At 43.1% G+C, this 27,974-nt stretch overlaps 1 protein-coding gene across 2 annotated transcripts in view; it reads right to left on the reverse strand.

Moving 5' to 3' along the window:
• The window catches only part of LOC129868435 (zinc finger and BTB domain-containing protein 16-A), a 155,720-nt gene that overhangs the window by 60,797 nt on the left and 66,949 nt on the right, over positions 1-27,974 (reverse strand). For both annotated transcript variants that reach the window (XM_055942407.1, XM_055942406.1), the window contains exon 3: positions 15,480-15,577. In XM_055942407.1, the coding sequence (XP_055798382.1) occupies positions 15,480-15,577 (98 nt within the window). The remainder of the gene's footprint in view (positions 1-15,479; positions 15,578-27,974) is intronic.

Below are 27,974 nucleotides of genomic sequence, written 5' to 3' on the forward strand. Positions count from 1 at the left end.
GGGCTGACATCAGAGCCTTGTTCAGGCATTACAGTATTCTGAGCCTCAACCTTGTTTGGGCCAAAACAAAAAAAAACATCCAGCCCACCAAACGACCTCTTACTCTTCCTCCCCAACACCTCCCATCTCTGCCACAGAGGTGAAAAGATTCCATGTGTTTCTGGCTTTTCCTAAACCCCCTTTTTTCCCCAGAGGGGGGTCAGTGGATGTTCTTAAGTTATGACATGTTGGCATGCTCCCCCTCGGTTTCGGCGCTCTGACACAAAGGCCTCTTAAAGCTTTGGGGAAGAAACGGGAGCTGGGCCAAGAGCAGAGAGAGGAACCACCCGGGCTCTCCTGGTGTGAAGTGGCAGGAAATGAGGACGGGACCTCCCGAAGGTCAGTCAGTCCGGCTGGCTGCCCCTGTTCCCCCTCTGCTCCCTCTAACACAGGGGCCATTCCTCAGCGCAAGGCCCCCGATATTAATAGCCTTGGTCTCCACAACAGAGGGAGACCACTTCCTAATGTGGATGACAGGTCAGTTTGGGCCGGCTGTTAGGAATGAGTTTCCTATTGAGTAGTTGGTACATTGTTAGGGTAAAACAGCTTTCATTTGAATGGTTTGATGCAAGTGATGTGGTTTTCTCTTTGCACTCAAATCAAGTGAATCTGGGATTGAACCAACAGAGACAGGCCACAGTGCGTAATGCAGGCCGCAATGTATACCAATGCACTGAAAAAGTCACATCCACAGTTCACAACGGTAGCCATGATTAGTGGGGGACTGTTTTTTCTATCAAACATCTCCAGACCCAGTGTCACCCCCCTGTCCTGGCAAAGTCATGGAATGTTCCAGGACATAACTTATTTGAAATGTTGGAGCTGATCAATAACCCTTGGAGTTGGGTATTGGCGGCGGGACGCGAGGCAGCAGCTTTCTTCTATTTCTTCCAGAAGAACCTGAGTCTGACCGCGAGGTGAACCCTCGCCCCCCCACAACCACCGCAGGCCACAGCAACCCCACTGGATACAGCAATTGACATGTTTTTACAGTGCTGTAAATGCCTTTATTGCTAAGGAGAAAGGGATGGTAGGCTGGGGGGAAGGAAGGCGGTTTTGGCTGTCATTTGCCAGTTTTTATATTCTCCCTGTGGAAAAAGGTGACTGTGTGAAGACGGGTCCAACACATGCCTTTTAACAGTACCAGGCAAAAGTAACCAGCAACATAAAAGAGTCCAGCAACTAAAAGGCAACTAAGACAGGGCAACCTGGTATTCACATTTAACAAGAGACAACAAGCTGCAGCCACAAAAGACAACCATGTGTTGCTGTATTTCACCCAGTAAGATGGCATGAGCACTTGGTTAAGAAGCCATAGCCAAATAGGTCCTACAGTGTCTGCAGTGAAACAAAATGGCTATAGGGCTGGAAAGGGGAAACTGAAACGATGGTAGAGCCTGATGCATACGTGTTTTCTCCACAGGTCAATAACCTGTAAAGATTTAGCATTTAGGGCCCATTATTTCCTGCTTTCAAGTCACACGTTGTCAAAGGCACTCCTGGGTTTATTAAGGCCAGAGTAGAGTCAGAATGCCTGGGGGAGGGGACAGCAGGCAACACAATGACCTCTGGGACAGTAAATGTGACACAGGAAAAAGGAGGGAAAATCTTTGTTTGGGAGGGAAGACAGACAGAAATGTAAACAGATTACTTTAAAAATGCACAAGCCCATTCGTTTTCAATGGGGTTGAGAGAGTTTCTGTAATGCATTGCCAATAACAAAGGGACTCTATGTACCTGAAGATTTGTTGGTATCAGTTGAACATCATTAATACAGATTATCCCTAAATGACAAGAACAGTTTGAAATATGTGGACTTCTAAAGTGTCCAGCTATGAGAACATGGTTGCGAGCCAACAGAAACAAACTGCCGATATGGCAAAGCGGAGACTATCAGAAATCCAAAAACCAGAACTGGAAATGCAGAAAACATGCAGCGTTTAACTGCACTTAGGTGCACTGATGTACATACTTATTTCGCTTGTATCCAAAAATATATTTTCACCCTGTTAAACGCACGTTTAAAGTTTTATTGCCATAACTTCAAACACGATGTGAAATCAATTATACAAATTCTAGATGTAGAAGTATTTAAATAGTCTAAAAACCTTCATCTTTGGCCGAGGTGTTTGCCAAATGACACAAAAGGAGTATGCTGCTTGCTCTTTCCATTATGTAATTGTTTTTCTGAGAGGGGCGGGGATGGGGGGACTGAGCCATAATCTTTCCTAGCAAAAAAAAGTAGAAAAGGAAGGAAAAATTAGGGTGAGAAATGGAAAATAGAGAAAAGTAATTTCTTTACAAAAGTGGACAGTGTGACAGACCATTAACTTCCTCACTAAAACTTTTTTACAATGTCCTGGCACACATTCCAGATCTACTGCCCTCTTCCTATTCAGCATCTCCCAGTCAGTCACTCTGCCGTGCACCACAGGACCCAGATATTGTGACGATAGAACCGAACATGACAGGCCACCGGCCGAGAGCCAACAAAGGCCAAGAAACAGCTGGGCAAAAATAGGCCAAGCTGCCACTGTACAGCTGAAAGGGGAGTTGATCCTTTTGATGTAGTTCTGTCCTTGAGCTGTTCTTGTCTATTAATGCTCTGTATTATGTCATGTTTCATGTTTTGTGTGGACCCCAGGAAGAGTAACTGCTGCTCTCGCAACAGCTAATGGGGATCCTAATAAAATACCAAATGTATAACTAGGTTTTTATAGTAGTAGTATAGTAGCTCCATTGACTGTGCTCAGACCAGAAAAGGGACAACTGGCTAGTCACGGCTCATCCATTTAACAGAGAGCAGTAGCATCTCCTCGGAGAGGCTTCCGGAGCCCCAAACTACAGCCTGTTTACTCTAGTCAAAAATTATACTCCCTCGGCCTGACCACCAAGATTAGTATTCCGGGGCCATTTACATGTTTGCAACAGTTAGAACACAATATCTACGCTCTGCTTTTATGCTGCACCAAGTGGAATTAGCAGCATAAAAGCAAGCCTTGTATGTCCTGGCTACTTCCAGATGGCTTTGGGAGTGCCTTTATCTTATTCTTTTTAAAATGTGTATATATACACATGATAGCGCCGCCGGCGTATCTTTGCCTAGCAGGTTCATTCTCTCTTCATCCCGAAAATATAAAAGTTTCAAAAAGCTTTTTATGAGGGAGCCTCTACCATAAATGGGATTCATAGCTCTCTAATCTGCGCTGAGAAATTGATCTAGAAGTTTCCAAAGCTATCGTCCAACTTATATAATACATTAAATGTCATGCCTCCGAGGATATTTATTTTTACGGCTCTTTACGTGACAAACAAATCATGTTTTCTTTCCCTCTGTCGGCATTGTGATAGAAATAAACTATCACAAATATCTCATCAGACTTGCATATTTTTTGGGGGAATGTATTTTTATAGATATATTTGGTAACAAATTACCAAGAACATATTGCATTGATAGTAAGCGTAGGTCTTAACCAGAGAACATTCCAGCATTTCTCCATACAACAGAATGCTGTTTGCTTGACAGCAATTGCAACTATGTACGTAGAACTTTTACAAGGTTAACTGATTGTCACATAATTGCAGGATGCACACCCAATAAAGTCTGGAATGGTGGTCAGGTCTGACATGGCACATTTCCCTAATACCATTACACAAACAGAAAGCCATGCATTCTCTGTGATGACTGCTAATAGAAAGACTGAAGTGCATGGTTGTGAGATCATTTTAGGATACACAACAGTGGTCGCCCACACTCACGGGAACCTGCTCAAATACCCAGACTGCCTCTGTGAAAAAAGACACTAGATAATCTAATAGCCACTCCAATGTATGATACATCGTTATGTCATTAGAACAACAATGTCAATGGTCTTCTGCTACGCCAGATAGAGAATTAGAGGCATATTTTGATAAGTGTTGATTTTCCTCCTTCCAATAAATGTCTTTCCTTCTCAGAGAAAATTCCTTCTAATTTGGACTTTTTGATGCGGGGGTGACATAGTCGGATTAGTGAGGCCACATGTTCGCTCACTCTCACCATTTACAATTATGCCAAGGTTGGTCATACTCTCTCCAGTTAACTGTCCTCGGTGAGTAAGTTAATCAGTTGTTTCCATATAGACAAATAATAACCATCAGTGGCCCCCACAGATACAGTGATGATTCAGGCTATGTACTGTATGATATACAGTTTGTCGGACTGACATGTATGGTTATTAACTGGGATTAGAACCCAGCATGTTTTCCCTTAATGGAGCGGTGAGGCCTGGAAGGACGTCATGAGGGCAGACAACAGCACAGTGGGTGGGTCAAGTTGCATCCACAGACGTCTGTGTTTAGAGAAGACAGAAGATATGAATAAGGGGTTTAAAAGGTGAAATTAAATGTCAGAACTGTCATTGTTCGTAAACAATGACACGCAGGTACACAGCAACTATAATTGTGTGCAACCCCAGTCAGATGTCCATCTAGTGTGTGTGCACGCATGTTCGTCGTGTGTCTGTGGCTCTCTGGCCCATGAAAGGTAGTGGGGCCTGACAAAAACACAAATCCATACTGGTCACAGGCTTCTCTCCAAACTATTTTCTGCTCAGCTGGTTTTAAATGAAGTTATTATGACTCATTAAAATGCCCGCAAGGTTGTGGAAGTCGGCCAATTCCGATTTAAATTTAGCCTCTCTCACAACCAAGCGCTCCCCCTAGCCCCCCTCCACTACACTTCCCTGGGTCTTTTTATTGCATTGCTACCCCCCCCCCCCCCTTTTTTCCCCCGTTTGATCCAATACCACTGCTTTGCAACCACAGATTTATAGCTGATATCAATTCCTTGATCTTTGAACACAAACAGAACCCTATGAACAAACAAATCATCAATTCTGCCTGGAAAATAAGCCTGTATGCGTGACATGCAAACAAATACATACAATAACTCCAGGAGGCGGACGCAACTTGAGTTTCCATAAGTTAAACATAAGTTTCCTTATGCCTGCAGTTCCAAATATGTTACTGCTGATAAAAAGATTGGTCCCGCTGTAAATGACGTGCAGCTTATAAAAGGCATCATAAAGCCTTCATGAACACTACATGAATGTGTTACAAATCATCTATAACCATATGTTATGCTTTATAAAGGGTTCATAAATGTGGCATAACTGTGTGACATAACCCACTATGTCAAATATGACATAAACCTGTGTTTTATAAAGGGTGGCATAAGCACCGCTTAATAAAGGCTTTATTAATCATATTAAATTGAGGCTTCACAAAGCATGTATAACCTTGTCATGCATCTTGGTAGAGCATTGCAACGCCAGGATAGTAGGTTTGATTCCTGGGATCACCCACACGTAAAAATGTATGCACACGTGACTGACTGTAAGTCGCTTTGGATAAGTGTCTGCTAAATTGTGTATATTTCACTAAAACATTTCTTGGATGGCCCAACCTCTCTCCCTCTCGGGTCCATGGTCAATATTGGACTTGACCTCAACTTCCTCCAAAATGCTGTGATGCAGGATGACACACATTCTGAAATGCAGTCATGCATAGCAAAACATTTTGGTAGGGACTTTTAAAATCCATTCATATATTTAGCTTACTTTTTCCCCTCAAAATTCAGTTCTCTTGGTTTTGTTTTTCCAGGCCTCGGATTTTCCATTGTTTTTCTGGTTTACCCCAGTTTTTTTCACATTTTTTTAAAATAGAAAAATATCTACATTGGATTTTCTGTGTTCACAACAATGCTTAAACCACACCAGGGGATGACTTTTGAGGTCTGGGAAAAATCTTAAACTTTTGAGTGTAGTTGCCCTTTAATTCATTGAGCATGTTTTCTGTAGTGCAGTAAGCGCACATGATGTGTTTCGGCCGCCAATTGAATTATTCAGAGCCCCATGAAATGACACCATATATACATTCTACAGAACCTACTGAGTATTCCCTACAATCCTTTTACTGCTGCACCCAGAATAGTCCTTGCTCGAAGCCAATATGTATTCCATATATAGTGATTCACATTGGAGGCATTTAATTGACCTTGGAACATGTTTTAAAGCCCAAATTGAATGCTAATGTTACTTAAATATGCACAAATATGAATCATTGTTAATGTTAAGATAATTATTTTTCATATGTCATGAATAATTATTGAGTTACATTTTCATATGTCATGAATGGTTATTGAGTTACATTTTCATATGTCATGAATGGTTATTGAGTTACATTTTCATATGTCATGAATGGTTATTGAGTTACATTTTCATATGTCATGAATGGTTATTGAGTTAAATTTTCATATGTCATGAATGGTTATTGAGTTAAATTTTCATATGTCATGAATGGTTATTGAGTTAAATTTTCATATGTCATGAATGGTTATTGAGTTAAATTTTCATATGTCATGAATGGTTATTGAGTTACATTTTCATATGTCATGAATGGTTATTGAGTTACATTTTCATATGTCATGAATGGTTATTGAGTTACATTTTCATATGTCATAAATGGTTATTGAGTTAAATTTTCATATGTCATGAATGGTTATTGAGTTAAATTTTCATATGTCATGAATGGTTATTGAGTTACATTTTCATATGTCATGAATGGTTATTGAGTTGTGTTATTTAAAATAATGTCGGTGACTTCCCAGCAATTGCCACGTAGTCTAAATTTTGCTAGCTAAAAACAATTCCCCCTAGATACAGCTATGTCTCATAGTCACGTCATGAGATTTGTAAATGAAAGAGGAATATAATAATATGAATTGAATGGAGTTCCCCATCTCCCCATTTAGAGTTTCTGTCACAGTACAGAAATGCCCTTATCCAGATGGTATGACAAAGGCATTTCCCAACAGACCTGATAACCTTGTTGTTACTTTGTGGTTGGAACCAACATGCAGTACACCTCCAGCAGGATGAGGCAAGAACCATTCGTACGCCAGCTCAGAGACAAGCTACACTATTCACAGATCTGTGTAATGTTCAATGTAATTGCATTGCTAGACTTTTTGAAACTTCATGTATTTGTATTGTTTTAAACATTTACAAATAAAAGGAAATGTATGGTTTAAACATGTCTTTAATGTTTATTTGTTTTAGCTGCTAGTGATAATTCCCTGAGTTTTAAAACATTTGTGTTTACATCATTAAGCCTTTATGTATATGTTATGAATGACCAAAGGTGTCTGACTTAGTAGTAAGTACAGCGTCATATGATACAAGTCATTTAAGTACATGTTATTATTAAATTAAGTACAGTGTCATGCAATATAGAGTCTTTATGGATGTGTTATGAATGACTAAAGGTGTCTCACTCCAAACTAAGTATTACAGGACACTACACAAAGGTTCTCTCGTGATCCACATGCTACTGTGTGAGGTATTTAAATGGGTTGATGGACCTGCAAAGTTTGCGTTTGTGTGCGTGTCAGAACCACGATGATTTGGATTAGTCCAACCTGAGACTACCTCACCAGGTATTCCTCTTCTGTTACCCATGCTGGAGACCAGGTCTAAATTACAACCAGTTACAATGCTGCCAACATTTTGTGGCTGATCTTTCAGCAGGGGAGTGGGTGAACATGTCAAAGACCTGACTGGGACCAGCACTGTGCAGTATGGCTCGTTGTTGTTGTATGCGTGTTTGTGTACTAAGGAACATGTAACTTGGTTCCAGAAGATAGACACTTTCAATGTGTTTAGGTTGGGGGTTTTCATCAAGGTAAGTGGTTCTTGGTGTAACGTCGTCCCCAGGCTACTGCACACAGCACATATAAACCTGGGATATCAACCATTCAGAGTTGGCCTTAGTGGGAGTGTAACTGAGTAAAGTATTTGTGACCTTACACAGTAAAGTATTTGTCATCGTCACTATCGTCACTACTTAACACAGTAAAAAAGTAAAAATGATTGATTATCCCTGCCCATTCTCACAATTTCTATTCTTAATATGTGTTTTTAAACCTAACCCTAACCAATGAAGGCCAAGTTTGATGAGTTGGTCCACTAGACCTGTCTGGGAATGAGATTAGGTGTAATGTGACTAACATGACTAAACTTTAGAGCGTGTGACATCCTTCAGCACAACATGTCATCCTTCATAAAGCACATCTTTATATCATATTCAACACAGTGGGTTATGTCACATGTGACATTGGAAATTATGTCACAGTTACGCCACATTTATGAACCCTTTATAAACCATTACATAGTTATAGGTGCTTTGTTACACATTTATGTAGTGTTTATGAAGGGATTATGAAGGCTTTATGATGCCTTTATAAGCTGAATGTAAATTAAAGCGGGACCAAAATTTCTAAAAATAATAAATCACCTCTCAATTGCAATTACTTTTGACCGTAAACGTTGTTTACATTGCTGGCTTTCCTTGCAAGTATTATTCTGACTAATCATGACTGCTTCACATCACTTCCTGAATATCAACTTCCATGTCTTGTAAAGGGGACAAGGTTGACATTTAAGGGATCAGTGTTGATGCTACCATTATATTTCATCATTCTGTATGGCATTCCTCTGAATTGCTTAATGGAAAGAATGATTATCACTAATAACAAATAAATAAATGGCTGCGTCATTCTGACAAATCCATTGTGCCTGCCCTTCCCTATTTGAGCCATTGTCAGGGATCTTCCACTAAAGAGTTACTCCCAAAATAAAATACCTAGAGCAAGCAAAGTCCAGCCGTTTGAGCAACATTCACTATTATAGGAATAAGAGCTGCACCTCCATTCAGTCTCTCTCTCCCCTGAACCCGTGAGGGACATCCCCGCCCCCACCTCTTTTCCTCGTCTCTGACAGGAGCACTTCAGAGGGAGAAAAAAATGAAGCAAATACAAAATTCAATGGGATGTGTTCTGTTTTAGAAAGGCACACAGTGTACTGTACAGCTCATAAAACTGAAAAACAGCCTCCAGACACTGCCGCAATCACCCTCCATCAAAACACTTTGTCTCGCATACAAAAATAAGAGCCGGCATCGAGCTGAATACCAAATCAGCCCATTAGAGCACAGGGGCACTTGCTACTTAGCAACCAAAGGGATTTAAAGCAGCAATACCCTGACAAAGTAAGATCCAGATCCTTTCTTCCTACAGGGGTATTATGAGCTAGTTGGGAGCTTCCTTTTGAGGTTTGTTTTGGTGCACCAGAGATGTTTTTACAAAAGGACTGTTAACGGACAAGACGATTTAGAATTTCGTATTGTATCGTATAAATAAAATGCCATGTCGGCGATGTAATTCGATGGGCGCTACTTGTGAAGTTGAAAGCATCGTAAATCATTGAGAATATGTTGACTCGATTTAACTGACCTCGTTGCGAAGATCTAAGGCCGGGGCTAAATGCATTTTTAGCCAACAGAATGAAACACGTTCTAGGTGATGTTTGTATGTAGTACAAGACATAGAATTCAATGAATGGTACAAGAACAGTCAAAACACACAGATTTAAAAATGTACCACATAATATAGCAGGTTACTAAAACAGGATCCAATTTAGATAGTGAGCTAACTTTGACACAACATTCAGTAGTAATCAATGATTTACTAAAGTGATACAAACACTGTTGCGCCTCACCTACTGGTGGAATAGTCAAGAACCTTAAGATAATCAATACACATTCACAGTGCTGTCATGGCTTAATGATAGATGACTCACTGCCAAAAGTGTCACCTCTCACATTATGTCCAGTACAGCCTAGGCCAGGGGTACTCAACTTTTACCCTACGAGGTCCGGAGCCTGCTGGTTCTGTTCTACCTGATAATTAATTGCACACACCTGGTGTCCCAGGTCTAAATCAGTGCCTGATTAGAGGGGAACAATGAAAAAATGCAGTGGAACTGGCTTCGAGGTCCAGAGTGGAGTTTGAGGGGCCTAGGCCATCCCTCTCACATAGTGTACAGCCTAGATAGACCATCACTTTTTTCAGAGACTTATAGAGTGCAGCCAGGTAAGTACATTGAGTTCCGGCTAAAAGGGCACAGTTTACTGAGGGAACACTATTCCCAGTCAAGTCCCATTCCAGATGGATGGATGTCTTAACTGGTTCCATCCAGTTGCCAGACAATTACTGAGGCCATTACGACCAAGGACCCAATAATCTCTCTTGGACCTGTATAATGTAGGCAGATTTATGCCCCACATAATTCAAGTGTTGTTTTAAATAGGGGTTTAATGTACATCAACAGGTCAGGGAAAGTATTATGGGTTTAAACCCCCAGAAAGGAGTTAGGGCACGCGGCCAAACAGAAGCTCAGCCCATTTATCCACGCTGTCTGTCATCCTGTGCTAATGTACTGGAGGGAGGGATGGAGGGAAGGAGTGGCGGCGGTGGACTATGGTGTTAGCTGTTGTGAAAAATATACATGTAAATCACTGGTCATTGTTTTCCATAGTCATTCTTTTCTCCTGAACTTTTTAACAGAGATTTCCCTCCACAACATCCCCCTATTCCCTCCTCCTCTTCTCCCTTCCCTGTCTCAAGTCGCAAGGCCCTTCTCTATTTTGGAATATGTGGCTTGGAAGGCAGTCAAGTTTCATTAATTTATGGTTTGGGTACAGTATGTTCCTGGACACACATCTGCGAGCGATCATAAATGCACTGGAATGCTGGCAGAACATCCAGACCTGCCGGCACAACCATGATGTCATCAGTGAGGGAAGAGCTGGAGCGGGGCCAAGAGAGCTCCGCCAAGCAGCTCCACTCCTCACTCTCTGCACCGACAGCAGAGAGATGGATAGGAGAGAGACAGAGAGAAGGTGAAAGAGAGAGAGTGAAAGAGAATGGTGGCAGAGGGAGAGTGAAAGAGAGAGAGTGAGGCAGAGGGAAGGAGAGAGAGAGAAAGTGAATGAGGGAGGAGAGCGTGTGAGTGAAAGAGAGGGAGGAGAGAGCAGTAGCAAAGGGAGAATGAAACAGAGAGAGTGGGATGCAGAGGGAAAGAGAGAGAGAGAGACAGCGAGAGAGACAGCAAGGGAGGGAACACCTTCCACTGGGCTTTTCTCCTCCTCCCCCCTCTGTCTTTTTCCCTCTCCTCCCCTCCACAGCACTCGTTTTTTCAAATGCCTCACATTTTTCAATGTCTTAATGCTTTAGCCATTTATATGGTGCACACAGAGAAGTGGGAGCAGGTGTTAGTCAGGTACACTGAGAGTTAACTATGTCAGGGTTGATTTGAGGTGGGGGGGCAGGAAGGAGGGGGGGAGCCGAGATCTTGGCCCTTGGCTTCTCTGTGCTGTAATGGCAACCCAATGATATTGATATTTACAGTCAGCTTGGTGACATGGTACAGGTCTAAGACAACCATGGGGGAGAGAGCATTAACGTTTAACACTGTAACACAAGTAAGGGTTAGAGCAGGAAGACCAACAGGAGAGGCGATGCAATGCTAGCAATGGGAGTTGAAGAATCCCCAGGGTGGTGGGACAAACAGTGAGCCATCGCAGAAATATCTGGCAACCCCAAAACAGGTGGCATGCCTCCTTTTTCCTGGTAGTCCACCGGCATTAATGATCATAGCAGGGTTTCATCGATTGGATGTAGTGTGTTCTGAGTGCATGCATGCGTAGTTTTTGAATGACTATGTTCGGGGTGTGTGTGTGTGTGTGTGTGTGTGTGTGTGTGTGTGTGTGTGTGTGTGTGTGTGAGTGCCACTTGACTGCCTATACATCTGGTTAATCTGCTAACTCTCGGATGGTTATGTACTGTAAACAGAGGATTAGCACTTACTTTGATGGTACATACCGTATTTTTTCCACTGACCGAGCCTGAACAGCCATGGTTGGGAAGAGAAAATTCTCATCATAAAAATAACCGATGTGCTTTCAAAATGTAACTATGGCTCTTTTCACATTGACGAGAATTAAGGAGATTCGAGAGATTCTCAAGAGACATTACTGTAATGTAAACTTCCTTCCTCGAGAGTCATCTCCCTCCGAGCAGGGCAGTGTAAACATAATTGTCTCTGAGCCCAACACCCCTACAGTAAAAATCCTAATTGCAGAGCAATGTTTTTGAAATATCTGAAATGTATAGATGTTTTCCTTACATTTGAGACTTGTTTATTGAGTTTTTAAATGAAATTGCAGTAACAGCCAGTTACTTTACATTGTGAAATTGTCGCCGTAGTTTAAAAAATAAATAAATCAGCCACATAAAACAGCTGATGTCAACTCGCGCGTTTTCAGATGCAATTTGTTTTACCACGTGATGATTTCCATGATATTTATAAAAATGAAGCCTGCTTTGTTCTAATGTTTTAAGCTTGGCGTGGTAATCATTCACTTTTGATAGGCTAACATACTTCATGAAGACATGTTTAGTTTTAGCTAGAGGGCTTTTGTCTTGAAGCTAAAATGTAATGAGTGTAGGGATGAGAAAATAAACCATTAATTGTCTTCACATGCTTGTGAACTGTTGCATTATTCAAGTTTGTAATATGGTTAAGATGAAAAGTTGCTTGCTGAATAGTTAAATGTATATAAAGCATATACTTACATTTATGTATACATTATGTCAATCTCATCGCAGTGCCTCTGCTAGAACTCTTCAATCTGAATAAGCTCTATGAATCATCTAAGTATTTGTGGGCCAAGACTATTCCAAAACACTCAACCAACAGGGATACCATGGCATTTCACATCACACCCCTGAATGGGCCAGAGCTTCTCCCATCCCAAAACTCTGAGTCACTGTTCCTCCAGGCAGACCTGCCACCCCCTCCCCGGCTCCTAGGTGACATTAACCTGGGGAAAAACACCGGCACATGGCATTCCTTTATCGGGCCCCAAGCCCACCCGTGGCCCCCTAATCAGCTTACTGCGTCGGTGCCACCAGACTCCCTCATTCAACAGGTACCCTCCTCTCTCCGAGGGATCAGCCAACACCACGGCAAAAAAATAAAAATAATCTCCACTCATAACAAATGCAAAAAAAAAAAAAAAGAAACTGGCACAAGACTCACTGTACATACTGTACCCTCTGCTGTGGCAGGCAGCCCAGACTGGCGAGCCGCCAAGTCTCCGATAAAACAAGCACACGCAGTGAATGAGAGCAGGCGAGGGAGACAGGCTGCACTGGCGGAGTTGAGCAGGGAGGGGCAGCGACGGCTGAAATGGTACACATCACACACAGTACACTGTGCATACCAACAAGCACTCCTCCTCCTCCCCTCCATCTCTCTTTCTCTCTCTGTATGTCTGAGGCTAGGTGAAGGGTGGTGGTGGTGGGTAGAGGGGGAGAGGAAGGGGCAAGCACAAGGGCCTGTAATGTGTCATTTTAGAGCGAGAGATGATAAAAATCAAGGCAGACACTGAGGCCAGGATGGGGAAAAAAAGACTTGAGTCTGAGGTAAAAATAAATAAATAAATAATCAAAGGGCTTCGGCTCATCACTAGTCTCCCCAAAACCATTGCTGTCTTGATAGAAGCACTTGTCTGCTTTACGCCAGACCAAAGCTCCAATGTGTCAACACTGACGTGTACACAGCACAGGTTGGTATTGTGCGTCAAGCAAGCTAGGACCGCAAAAGTTTCGGAGGTGGAGCTAAAAATACAATGCCCACATCCTTTACTCACTCTTCATTTGTGAGGGGAATCATTTCTTGTGGTTCTTCCTAGAGTTTCAAATGTTTGTAAAAAGGCAGGCAGACGATTATCCTTTTGTCTTCGCGACGCTGCCAGCCATGTTTGCCATTTTCCTTTTTAGCTTGACACTCAATGACAACTTCGATGAATTACAGAGTATTTCTGGAGGTTGACCAAGAATTTGAGCCAACATCCATCTGTCAGGCCAGAGTATTCACCCACTCCATTACCTGTTGAAAGCAGTCAACTTTATAGTTTAGTAACCGCTGCACTGGAATGTGCTAGTCATGATTCACAACTCTGATGATTGAACCAATAATCTGCTGAATGACTTGGTTAATTATGTTGCAGACCAGACCTGAACTCAATCAGTTTGGGGAAACTAAGGCCAAACAGGTCATCCTTTACTATGCAGCCTAGCTGCTAAAGACTGGTTTCCACTGGTGCTGGGGAGCTAGGCGAGATGTAGTAGAACCCTCTTTTGAAGTCTTCTCCAGTCTTTCTTTGAGGCAAGGAGACGCGTCTGAGCCCGGGATTACCCGGACTCACTTTAAAACTTCCACCACACAATAATTCTTCCCCCAAGGATTGTTTAATTACATGCACCATCTTACTGTCGCAGCAGGAGTTGTCGGAGGCTGCAGCACAAGGCAAACTCTGCTGATTTTCCAAGAGAAGAAGAAACTCTTTAAGGTCATGGCATTTTGGCTCTAGAATCTGAGAAACTAGGGAGGCTGGGAGAATGTGTTGGGGTCTCCGACCTGCACTGTAGTTATTACACTGTTGTATTCAGAAATGTCACGGCCAGCTCTAATATAGACATGCTTTTTATTATGGATGTCGAACAAGAAATGTGTTTGTGTTCTCTGAGTAGCAAGTGTGTTGTCGTGGGGATTTGGAAGGGGATTCTAAATTAAACATAATATATTTCCTTAAAGCAGGCTTTTTACATGCTGAGTCGTGCACAGAGCCAATTCACCGGCACAGCATGAGGATTCATTCATCTCCGCACCGCAACATGGCGGGAGAGACGCCACTGCGACAAATCAAAACGTGTGTTACTAAATCCCGGGGCCCCAGACTCCGGCATTAATTGAGATATTAATTTGTTTTTTCAAAAGTCCTTCATACATGACTGTGGGAGAACAAACAACAGTGACATGACATATCTCATTTACAAAGAATGGGGGAGAAACAAAAAAACACTTCACTGACTGATTGACTGTTGTGTTTCCAGTGTGGAAGGAGAATCAAGTGGTTGTACAGCACGTAGAAACATACGTAGTGGTATATGTAGTCCGGGTGGGCCCGAGGTTAGATCAGGCCAACACGTGGCGGGGTAAGGGGAGACCCACACATGGTTGGGGTTGACCAACAGGCAACCCAGAGTCCCATGGCTTTTACAGACAGTCTAAAATCCATCTGCACTTAAGGCCTTGGGAGACGAGTTCAGTTCCCTATTAAAAAAGAAGTCCAATAAAAAAAAGCCCAACTGTGCTAAGTAGGCCCCTGAATCCACAGGCTGTCCGTGGACAGAGTGTCAGCCTGGCTGGATCAATAGACGCTGTGTGTTGAATTACATGGCTTTTAGACGGCTAATGTCATGGCCCAGGCCATAACCAATGGGACCAATATCTCCACTGAACGTTGATTTAAAACCACTGCAGCCCGATGTAAATCCTGAAATAGATCCAATGTTATAGGTCTTTATCAGTTCATTAAGTCATATGCACGAGTACTAGATATCCCATTTCCGTATCAAGCCTGTACATTATACAGCCAATATTAAATTCCATTATGTAATGTTCTAATATAGTGTAGAATGTGCTGATTCTTACCTGAGTGAGACAGCAAGTGCATCCTAAGGCGTAGGCTGTCCAGAAAGCGTTTCCCACAAAGCTCACATCCATAGGTCTTCATTCCGCTGTGCAGCTTCCTGTAAAGATGAGAAAGAAACATATCATCAGGACATTGTCCGGATTTCACAATCAATGTAAAATCAGACAGATAGATACATTTATGAATGAAACCTGTGAATTGCCATTCAGCTGCCTACATCCCTGTATACTGTGCTGCTCACAATGATATCCTCGTATTGTCAAACACTTTGCTTCTCAGATAGTCTTTTAAGACAATGTCACCGACCATTAATTAGCACATCAAAACATAACAGTAAACGTAAATAAATATAGCAAGACAGCATCGGAACTTTACTTTACTCTAGCTATAAATCACTAAATGCTATTCCACCGGAGGTGTTACCGTGGCGAGCATGCATACTCATCACAGAACTCAAGAGTAGTGGATGGATTAGGTCCTATAAAGTGGACGATGATTTACACAGAGACGTAAAAGGCAAGCAGGTTAATGTTACGATCCTTTATGATGTTACGACCGTTTATGATGCCGCGCCAGTTGAGTCCCGCTGTCAATTCCTATTATATAATAACTTTGTTATGGGAATGGCTCCTTTAACGCTAAGTCAAAATGGCTGCCGCCTGAAAGAAAACATGTTGGTGCTTTTAAAGCTGAAAGGCCTGCGTTGAACCAACGTACTGCAGGGCTACATGGTTGTGGCCCAGAGGGTCAAACCTAAACCAAGGGTCAATCTTTAATTACACAGAAAAGAAAACTGGGGGTTAGATAACTGCACAACCGTCGACAGGACCGAAAGACAACCTATTGGAAGATTTCAGTTTGGAGATGCGGTAGGAACCTTGACAACTCAATCTGTTGCAAAAACCTCAAACACCCGGGGGCAGAACCAAAACAGGCTTTTGTTCAAACATATCTAAATATGTTCTGAAGCAATTAAAGGGCACACAGATTGACAAACAAATTGTAATTTTTACAGATAGCTTCAATTAACTTGAGAAAGACATGCCGCACCCACCCACACACTTAGCTTCAGGACACATTTCATCCTTCAAGGAAGAGATAAGTAGGTCAAGAATGGCTTGACAGTCCACACACACACACAGAACGACTTCAAACCACTGTTCACTACCCCCCCCCCCCCATCAAATGTCAAAGAATTCACCCCTAGCAGGTAAGCCCTTTATTGTTTTATTGATGTTCTTGCTTAAGTGGGCCTCGCCGGAGCTCAAAGACCACTGGCAATTTGTTAAACATGTCTTTTTATTAGCATACTTACAACATTCTGTAACTGTTACCAGAAAAGTAATTAGCTCATTGTTTGCACCTCTGCGCCAAATGCTGTAGGTCTCAGAATGGGAAACAAAGACATATGCTACAGTTCTCACAATTCCATTTGTGCACAAATAAAACTAATGTTACGAAACTGAGTCGAAAGCTGAGAGAAAATGTTATGTAAAAAAGGATGTGTGTCACGTTCTGACCATAGTTCCTTTGGTTTTGTCTTTGTTTTAGTGTGGTCAGGGCGTGAGTTGGGTGGGTTATCTATATGTTGTGTTTCTATGTTGGGTTTGTTGTTTGGCCTAATATGGTTCTCAATCAGAGGCAGGTGTTTGTCATTGTCTCTGGATTGGGAACCATATTTAGGTAGCTTGTTTCGTGTTGGGGTTTGTGGGTGGTTGTCTTCTGTCTGTGTTCTTTGCACCAGATAGGACTGTTTCGGTTTTGCCACGTTTGTTATTTTGTATTTGTGTAGTGTTCACGTTATCGTCTTTTATTAAACATGTTGAACAATAACTACGCTGCGTCTTGGTCTGATCCCTGCTACACCTCCTCTTCAGACGAAGAGGAGGAAGGCTGCCGTTACAATGTGAGTGAAAACTATGCACTAAATTAGTTTTTTATATTAATGTTCAGGTGAGGAGCATTTTTTTTGTCTAATGCATTGTATGTCTGAATGAGGTGATAATCAGAGCACTTCAAGCTGAAGTGTCTTGGTATCACATCAGATGACGGAAACAATAGTCTTAGTGTGCCAGTTCTTGGGGAAACAATACCCTTGATAGGGAGCTCTGCTAAACTTCATAAACTTGACACAGCGATCCATCTTCGCGTCTCACAAAAGGGCTGAGGATGTTGGGTATCAAAATGACGATTGATTGATGTCATTCGCCAAATCAAAATTGATTTACAACTCCTTTGTGCTGCGACTGAAATCAGGAAGTCTGTGACGATGGTGGCAAGAGTTATGAAGCGAGGATGTCTGGTGTAAATTCAATAAAGATGAATGGAAAACAGTTTTGAGGACTGAGGGTAAGGAGAGGGAGAGAAAATGAACAAAGATAGAGAGGCGTGAGAGAAAATCCCCCCCGATAAAAATAGCGAAAAACCTTCCAAAATCCTGATGGCTGTCTTAACAGAGTAGGATTCGGGGAGAGACCTCGACAAACAAAAGAAAGAATGAGGCAGCAAAGCCCTTAGGCAAGCTGTAAGTAATTAAATAGGCCTGTAAACGCCTTCAAAAATAAAAAGGGGCCACTTCAAAAGACGAGGACGGGTGAGCGGCTGAGGCAGAAGAGAGGAGCTGGGAAAAGACCAGGGGTCCACGCACCTTGGGGACCCTGACTGATGCACACAGGCACAACGTCTTACTGTAGGGGACACACTCTGGGAGGCTTTTCAAAGGCCTTTTGTTGTAGCCCCTCAATCTGGCCATTGTCCCCTGGTACAGCACGCTGATGAAGAAATAGATGGACTTATTAAGGGGACTGCAAGGGGCTGGAGAGAGAGAGGAGCATGTGTACTGACTCTACCTTAAATGCATGGAGAGGAGGGAGGTGTGGGAAACGGGAGGCTGCTGTCCATCTGGAGAGATGGAGCTGAATCTAACTGAGGACCGGTTCGTCTGAAGCAGACAGGAACCTGATGGTGTTTCTAACAGACTGACAGTGGTTTATAGGGCGCTGTACATTTAGGATACTAGGGAATAGTTGCAACATGCTACGTCTGTTCTTCGCTATGGAGCTTAAGGAGGCATGTGTTTCAAACCAAATTAGGCTGGGCAATTGAGAACGCTCAGTCAGGCAGGGCTATTGCAATTGTCACGGAATAATCACTAGTGTAGCGATTCTTTTGGGAAAGCTAAGAATACCTACACAATGTAAGGCAACCTGCCTAAAATAATACTATAATGTACTGTAGCATTACATAAATGTGAACACTGCCAAGAAAAAACGGATAACTACTTTGAATGAAACCCAACCCACCCTCCGCAAAAAAGTTAATGACAGAAAGCAACAACGTTAATATTACCATTAACTTTGTGTTTTCTATGGAAGCATTTCTTTTTACGGCTACTTAATTTTACAGGCAGCAGAAACTCAGAGTGACCTTTGCTGGAGATTTTGCACAGTGGCAGTCAGCAGCCCTTGCTTGGGCTAACAGTCTCCTGTCCCATGCGTCCATTAGCCTGGCTAAAAAGCAGATGATATGGGGGTGGGTGCCGGTGGACAGAGGGGAAAAAGCCGAAACGACTGCGCAATTATTATAAGTTCCACTTTCTGACCAAGGAGCTCTGACACCTCCGCCAGATGTAACCGCACATAAGACCCCTGCCCTCCCTTTCCTCTCTGTGTGAACTGTGGCAGCTCCCAGTCCCCTCAGGACTAACTCCCTCCCTATGCACACACACAAACACACTTGTACACACACCTCAGGCCCACCCCATGACCAGCTGCTTTCTTGCTTTGCTGCTGAAACAGAAGATGGGGGGGTGGTAGTGTGTGTGTTGGGGTGGGGTCTAGTTTGAAACAGACTAACTGTAGTCATTAAGGAAGCTGACATAAAACTCTCTCAAACCATTTACTCAGTTAATAAGCAACTTTGTCCAACAGTCAGTTTTGACAACGGCAATAAATTTCAAATTTATGTCAACAAAACATATGCTGAACACCTAATTTCGGGCGCTGGAGTGGCGTGCTGGCTCGTAAATCAGACCTGTGTTTGAAACGGGAGTAGATTACAGGCCTGCGTTATTGAGCTGTTACAGCGCGCCTCGTATAAATCTGAACTTTTTCACCTCGCCAGCTGACCCGGCTGGCTCTACATCATAGTTCTGTACATGGGCGGCCCTCAACGCAGGGGTCCCCGCTAGACGACAGCATTAAAAACCACCTGAAACGAGCACTAGTAACGCCATTAAAACAGTGTACTCAACTGAATCACCAAACCAACAAAAACAACAAACTGAGGTTTAGTCATCTGTTTGGTTAGGGGTTGAATAATCTACATTTTAAAATATGAATCCACCTTCATGTATGAACAGTATGGAAACATTTAGAAATTGTTTCAAGAACAAGTCCTTCAAATCTCTTTATTCCTGCATGGAGTTGACAAAGGCTTTCCTACTATTGCACACATTTTTATTAACATTACATGTCAGCTCATCAAAATAAAGAATCAAATCAAAATAAATAAACTGAATCCAAAAAGACAGACGGCTGCGCTTACATATTACTGCTTCCACAAATATCTCTCCGCCGACACCCAGGAACATTGCCCTTTTTCTTCATCTCCTTTCATCTTCTCCATCCTCCATAGCAATCTTAGAACAACTTGAGATGATGCTCGCGCATAGAGGGGCAAACAGAGGAGAGGAAAAGAGGTGGCGGCATTGGAGCAGGAAGGGTCACCATAAAATAAATTAGAATTGAAGAGTTGTCCTCAATGTTCCTGGGAATGGAGAGGCTGAGAGGCCTATCTGGGGGAGCTAGCCCCATTAGTCTCCCCCTCTGGAGCGTCCCTCACTCGGGGCCCTAAGAACCACGCATACCGTCCATCCCACGTGCGCACACAGTCAGATTAAGGTATTTGTCAAAAGAGGGGGCCAACAATGTGACAAGGAGAACAGAGAGGGAGGGAGAGAAAGAGGGAGGAAGAGGGGGGGGGGTTCAAGCTGTCAGTCTATTTGCCTCGCTCAATGCTTTTTAATAGAGATCTCAGTCAGGTGTTGACACTGCTCTGCCAAAACATTTGCATAATGATGATTAATCTTAATTGACAGTGGCGTTTGCACTTGTTTGGATTCTTCCACCGATCTATCCTTTAGTGGTGGCTAAGGTTAGCTGTTCTTTGCCTCATAAATACAAGGGGAAAAACATTATTGATGATATGAAAGAAACCAGGCATTGTTACATCCAGAGGCTGATATCACAACATGTGGGTAGGGGGAGGGGGGTGCAATGCCTCCCCTGCCCCCCTCCGTGCTCCCGCCCTTGCCATTGTGAACAAAGCTGTAATAATGCGAGCGACAGCTAGATGACACATCGGTAGATGATCCTAATCCAGCCATAAGTGGCTGTGAGACGCCTCTGGCTCTGCTGGCGTTTTCATTTTGGTATTCTTTCCCCGAGTGCCCGAGCTGTGCGGTGAGGCGAGGGTCTTTTTCACAGGCGTTTCCAGCCCATTAGGACCAGGCGAGCCAGGCAGTTGTCGACGCATCAGACAGCGTGAGGGGGAGATTGACGCAAGATAAAACAAAGGGATAGGAAAAATAAACTAAATGCAAAACGAACGCCATCACAGCTCTGGGTATATTTTAATGGAATTCATAAAAAACAAACACCACATCCATTTGTTAATAGTCCAAACCTTGTTTGTCTACTCACTGACACACACACACACGTCTAATCTAGTGACAGATTATGTGTGTTGTGCTTAATATTTAGGCGTGCTCGTTCTGAGGTGTGTGTGTGTGTGTGTCTGGGGTAGCGACAGGTCAAAAGCCAGGCACTTTCTCTGCTATTCAATCCCTGTTTTTAAGCCCCTATTCCTTTGTTTCACTCACATCCCCCCCACTTATTTTTCAATCAAATGTATCAAGCGAACGCTCGCCGGCGCAGGCTGTTTATCAGAGTCGTCCTGCACATATCAATGACTTGCCCCCTTTCCCCCCGCAGCGAGACGTTCATATGAATTCCAGCCACACTCACACATGCTGCAAGCTCCGTGCTAAGCATAGATGAGTAGCAGGCAGGCTGGGAGAGAGGAAGAGTGAGGGAGAAAAAAAGAGGGAACCACTGCCTTTCATCCCTGGTAGAGAGCTGTTATTTATAATATACAAAGATTACCACCCCCAAATTTGCCTGGGGATACAGAGACAGATTCAGTAAGACAATATTCTTGAGGTAAAAACGGAAACATTAAATCAAATTAAATAAGGGAGGGTGGGTGGGGGGGCAGCAAAATAGCACAGCATAAAGGGAGATGTCTGTTTAATAACCAAGGATATTCATTCCCATAATGGCCCTGTGTTATCAATTGAATTATTGCCCCCAACATCCGCGTTAGTGGTTGGCCTCAATACCACTCGCACTAAACAATTCCCAGTCACACTCGGCCCTCATTATCTCTGTCTATGTCACCATTAAGGGCCCAAACCTGTGGTGTTTTTGTTAAGGGGGGGATTGGTTAAATAATCACTGTGTTGACTGGCTGGGTGCCTCTTGTCGTAAAAAAGAGTGGTTCTCGAGCAGCTGCCCCAGACAGTGGAGGTGCATTGGTGGTGGAGGAGAGGGACTGCGGATGTTGAACAAAGCTCAATTATGTCGTCCAGGGTAACGCGACACAGCACTCCTTTCATTATCCCTGGCTGAAGCCTCTTTTTTTGTGGAGTCAACAGGCAGAACTGGATGAGTATTAGCCCAACACAGGGGCCCGTTACAGGGCTCCGGCTTAGGACCGCCACTCCTAATTGCCATACCTGGGCAAAGAGACACCACTTCCACCTAATCCCCCGTTTTTATACCTGTATCTCCGCCAAGCTGAGAAGCTACGTTTCGCCGCTAATCCCTCCCTTTACCACGACCCATTTAAAGTTCCCGAACATTTTTCTAAATGTTTCTCTCAAGAAGGTACCTTCTGAAGGTGCAGTGCTTCAGAAAGTATTCACATCCCTTAACTTAATTTGGGCTCCCGAGTGGCGCAGCGGTCTAAGGCACTGTATCTCAGTCCTAACAGACACCCTGGTTTGAATCCAGGCTGTATCACAACCGACCGTGATTGGGAGTCCCATTGGGCGGCACACAATTGGCCCAGTGTCACCCGGGTGTGGCTGGTGTAGGCAGTCATTGTAAATAAATATTTGTTCTTAACTGACTTGCCTAATTAAATAAAGGTTTAATAAAAATATTTAAAAAACTTTGACAGAATAAAAATATTCCAAAACATGCATCCTTTTTGCAATAAGTCAAAACATACAAAACATGTGACAAAGAAATTAACTTCATGTCCATATGTTTGGGACAAATCCAAAACACCACATTACTGAGTACCAATTTATATTTTCAAGCATGGTGGTGGGTGCATCATGTTCTAGGTATTCTTGTCATCGGCAAAGACTAGGGAGTTTGTTAGTGTCACGGCTCCTCTCCTTGTTCGGGCGTCGTTCGGCGGTCAACATCACCGGGTTTCTAGCCATCGCCGCTCCATTTTTCATGTATCCATTTGTTTTGTCTTGTTTCCTGCACACCTGGTTTTCATTCCCCAATCAATCTACATGTATTTATTCCTCTGTTCCCCATCATGTCTTTGTATAAGATTGTTTGTGTTACGTGTGTATTGTTGACGCGCCAGACTGGCTTGTTTTTTCCGTGTTATTTTTCATGAAGATGTTTATTGTTAAACATAATTATTGTGACTGTTTTGCACATTTTGCACTTTTGCCTAAATAAAAACTGTGCGCCTGTTCACAAATCTCTGCTCTCCTGCACCTGACTTCGCTACCAGTACGCACACTTCTGACAGTTAGGATAAAAAGAAACCAAAAACTGGTTCAATCTGCTTTCCAACAGACACTGGGAGACAAATTCACCTTTCAGTAAGACAATAACCTAAAACACATCGCCAAATATACACTGGAGTTGCTTACCAAGGTGACGTTGAATGTTCTTGAGTGACCTAGTTACAGTTGACTTAAATTGACTTGAAAATCTATGGCGAGACTTAAAAATGGCTGTCTAGCAATGATCAACAACCAACTTGACAGAGCTTGACAGACACTTTTGTTAAAGAATGTGCAAATATTGCACAATCCAGGTGTGCAAAGCTCTTAGAGACTTACCCAGAAAGACTCTGCTATAATTGCTGCCAAAGGTGATTCTAACATGGGTTGATTACTAATTTAAATCAAGATAGTGTTTATTATGCATATTCTTAAAAAAAAAAAATGATTGTTGACCTTTTTAAAAATGTAAATCCATTTTAATCCCACTTTGTAACAACAAAATATGGAAAAAGTCAAGGGGTGTGAATACTTTCTGAAAGCACTGTATACTAGACTTGATTCAATCAATCATAGTTGAAATGTGAGAGGATTTTTTAAACACATTCAAGCAGTTGCAGTTGTCATTATGTGTACATAAAACATGGTTGAAAATACACGAGTGAAACAAGAGACCTGTGTTCACTGATTAACGCCATGATTTGACATTCCTTGACACTTGAGGATAATAGATTTGTCATTTAATCAAGGCCTCAACGCAGTGGTTCAACACAACCGGTATTGAACGGAGAAAAGGGCGAATGCGAGAAATCATATCTACATCTGCATGCCCACCCGAATGTTACGCTAAATACTGTAACATAGCAATAACAGCTATATATCCAACCAGGCTCTTTTTCCTTGCTGCCCGCCGCCTGAAAATAGACGTCATCCTTTTCTATGTCGCAGTTTTATGTTGTTTTCTACCGTTCCTATTTCTTGATCCTTCAGATCTGAGAGGTTAGCGGCATGCTAGAGATAACGTGGTGCGGTGGGCGCAGGACCTGGGCTATAAAAAGACCCAGACTGAGTTTTCCCTCTTCCTTGCATTATTCATGGTTCACCTTCCATCAAGTAGCAGAAACCTCAAGGATGTCTAACTTTAGGTTGTGTGTTTGAAAAAGGGAACGACAAGAGGAGCCAGGCTGAGGCAACGTTCCCTCTGTGCTGCTGCCGTGTATAATTTTTTCCCGGTTCAGATTACATCAAGAACTTGTACACTCTTGAGTGTTGCAGTTTACATCTACGGCGCTTAAGGGAAAGAGAGATGTTTAATATTTCCTCTCTCGTCTCTCAGTCAAAGAGCGACAGCACCTGTTACATCCATAAAGATGACATTCAACACAGCACTTGGAGAGTGCTCCGAAAAACAAGCTTGTTGTTAAACATCGAGACAAAGTTGAGACAATCAGACCTATGGAGCAATAGCGGTGGTGTCGTTTGGGCTACACTATTCCGCAGACATTGTTTATGGTTTACTACATTCCATCTGGATAGATCATTTCAAATCATCAGTGTCACAACCAGTGTATGACGCTCACTGTTATGGAGTCGCTTTTTGCCTATTGTGTTTTTCTAGGCACCGGAGTGAGAGGGGGAGACTAGCGCAGACCAGTATATAACAAGCAGGTCATTATTTCAAACTTTGTCAGCAACACTCAAAATATTATGCAATGTCTCCTGAATTGATTTACTGTAGACTGTGTAACCCAGAGCAGAGTGCATTCCAGTGGTTGTCGGTGCTGTTTAAGATGAGGGGGACAATTTTCATGACCATATTTCTATTACAGCATATTGGATGACTGTCATTCATATTCCATTCAACCAGCTCAATGTAACAGCGACAGGTTTAGGCTACCTCAGTACATGATACTCACATGTTCCCTATACACATCATGAGGTTGCTACAACCTAGCCTATGAATGGAAGTTTACAATACAGGTGCACAGGTCGAGAGACATTTGAGTAGGTGACAGACATTGACACATTCAATAACGCCTTGCACACTCTTGCCTGCATCTAGCTGATCTAGGGTGTAATCATTAGTCCAACAGTTGCAAATGAGTTTCTAATTGGACAAATTCAGGTATGTTTATCGCTGTTACATTCCGTTTAACACAGTACCCTTTCATAGCAGCCACATACAAACAGCATAATCCATTTCATCATATACTTCTTTCTCACATCTACATCTCACTAGTTCCCCTTGTTTGTGGACTTCAGTGCAGAACACATCAGCTGTCTGTGACCAGGCAAAAAACCTTTCCAAGCCAAACCATATCATAAACGCTAACCGCTACACACAGCCTACATTGTTGTCACCATATTAACGTCATAGTCAACATACCTACTAGAAATAACGCATTAGTAAACCCATTACAATCATGCAGTATAGTGTACAGTCAACAGCAAGCAGTTTAGCAGTTACACCGGCGGGACCTGGTGGCAATACATTTAGAAAACCAAAAGCTACCTTGATTTGAAAGAGTTCTAGTGTTGGATAGCAGTAGCCAGCAAGCTAACATAGCATCCCTCTCTGTTTGAGCCGGGTGTTTGCGTAGGCTTAACTAACTCGCTGCATTCTCTAGCTAAGTAAATGAAAGTGAGAAACATAGCTATCACTCTCGCGCTCTCGTTTCTCCTTCATTTGTGAAGAAATTCACTTGTTCAAAACTGTTCAACTATTGTCTCTCTCGGAGTCAACAACATACCACATTTTATGCACTGCAGTGCTAGCTAGCTGTAGCTTATGCTTTCAGTACAAGTACTCTAATCCTTTGATTGTGTGGACAACATGTCAGTTCATGCTGCAAGAACTCTGATAGGTTGGAGGACGTCTTCCGGAAGTTGCCATAATTACTGTGTAAGTCTATGGAAGGGGGTGAGAACCACGAGCCTCCCAGGTTTTGTATTGAAGTCAGAGGAGGACGGAAACTAGCTGTCCTCCGACTACACCATGGTGCTACCCTACAGAGTGCTAGAGGCTATTGTAGACTTTCATTGCAAAACAAAGTGTTTTAATAAATGATTCGGTGACGTGAATATATTTAGTATAGTTATCTAAAAAGGATAACTTTTTGAATATTATATTTTTCTGTTCACCGAGGATGGTCCTCACCTTCCTCCTCTGAGGAGCCTCCACTGGTGCATTCTAAAGCAGATAGCGGGGCGGGGGTGAACTTTACACCGCAAAGGCAATGATTATTTGTAACAGAACGGCTGCATCTACCGTATCTTAAGAGGCCGTTCTTGGAAAACAACTTTTACAAAGGCTATTTTGGTAGGTCTTATTTTGCCATTTGAGATGTCCAGTGCAGACTGTTTTGACACAGCAGACCTCTGTAACTGTGTGTGTGTGTGTGTGGTAAACCCAATGCCCTCCCATTGCTGTGCCTCATGGTCGCTCAGGGAGATTCAGGTGGCAGTGGAGCGGCCGTGGAAAAAAGCATCTGCAATGTCATTCCCCGTACATCCAAATAGACGGAACACACAGAGGCTGCAGTAAACAATTCTCTCGTTTGGCCAGGGAGGGAGAGCGGGGGGAATCAAAACTAGTGACTGCTAAGTGCAGAGTCACCACCAATCACCCACTACTGGAAGCCCTTTATGACACAAGTCGACAGACAGGAAAAAACAGTCAGCGATAAGACCCATTACAGTCAGCGCCGGGCAATGCCAGGAATGTCAACCAGATTGAATTGATGCTTTTCCATACTGACACATTTATATGTGAGGGTCCATTGAAATATAAGTTGATGATGCAGAGTCCGGTGACTTGTGTCATTCTCCATGGCACAAAGCTGGCGCTTGAGCTCTGTTTTGAGTGATAATGTTGCGGCGCATGGTGTCTGTTAAACTGCATTAGTTATAATGTGAGCATAACCATTTTGGCCTTTTCAGTCTGGATGGCAGGGACTAAGTAGCTCTTTGGGAGAGAGAGAGGTAAAAAAAAAAATATCTGGGAAAACTGCTGACAGCTTTTTGGCCGGAGGGTCGGAATACTAAAATGCCTCTATGACAGACCGGGGTCGTTCCCTAGTCAGGGAGCAGACTTTCCCTGACCTAGTGATTTTAGTAAACAATATTGAGTACTCACTCCCCTGATCGGGGGTTTAGAACAGCAATATGTGGGGGGGGTGCTGCCCATCCCCAGTCTGAGCAGCAACGTAGTGTGTGTGTGTGTGTGTGTGGGGGGGGGGGGGGGGACCTTGCTGGAGGGAAAGAGAGGCATAAGGAGAAATCGATATGTCTGCTGTGAGTCACTTGCCACTGTGCCTTTGGCCTAGCGGGGAAGAGGCGGTGGGGGGGAAATCAAAACGGACACCTTAACAAAACTAATAACTATCAGCGTGGCTGCCCTCCAGACAGACGTGTCAGTTTGTGCTGCTCTGACAGAGAGAGCTAGGTACAGGCACAGCAGGCCAGACAGAGCTGTAGCACAGCAGGCTGGAGCACACAGGGCTGGGAGCACACAGGGCTGGGAGCACCACTGGCAGGACTGCCTGGTAACAACACACACTGCCATAGGGCCTGAGGAGTGGGGGGCTGGAGTCTGTATTTAAGGCAATGGGAAGATATGGACAGGTAAATGGAAAAAGCGTGGGAGTATTTCTGAAGAAGTTTTTAGATTATAACTGTC

This window comes from Salvelinus fontinalis, chromosome 13 (genome assembly GCF_029448725.1).
Source record: "Salvelinus fontinalis isolate EN_2023a chromosome 13, ASM2944872v1, whole genome shotgun sequence".
NCBI lineage: Eukaryota > Metazoa > Chordata > Actinopteri > Salmoniformes > Salmonidae > Salvelinus > Salvelinus fontinalis.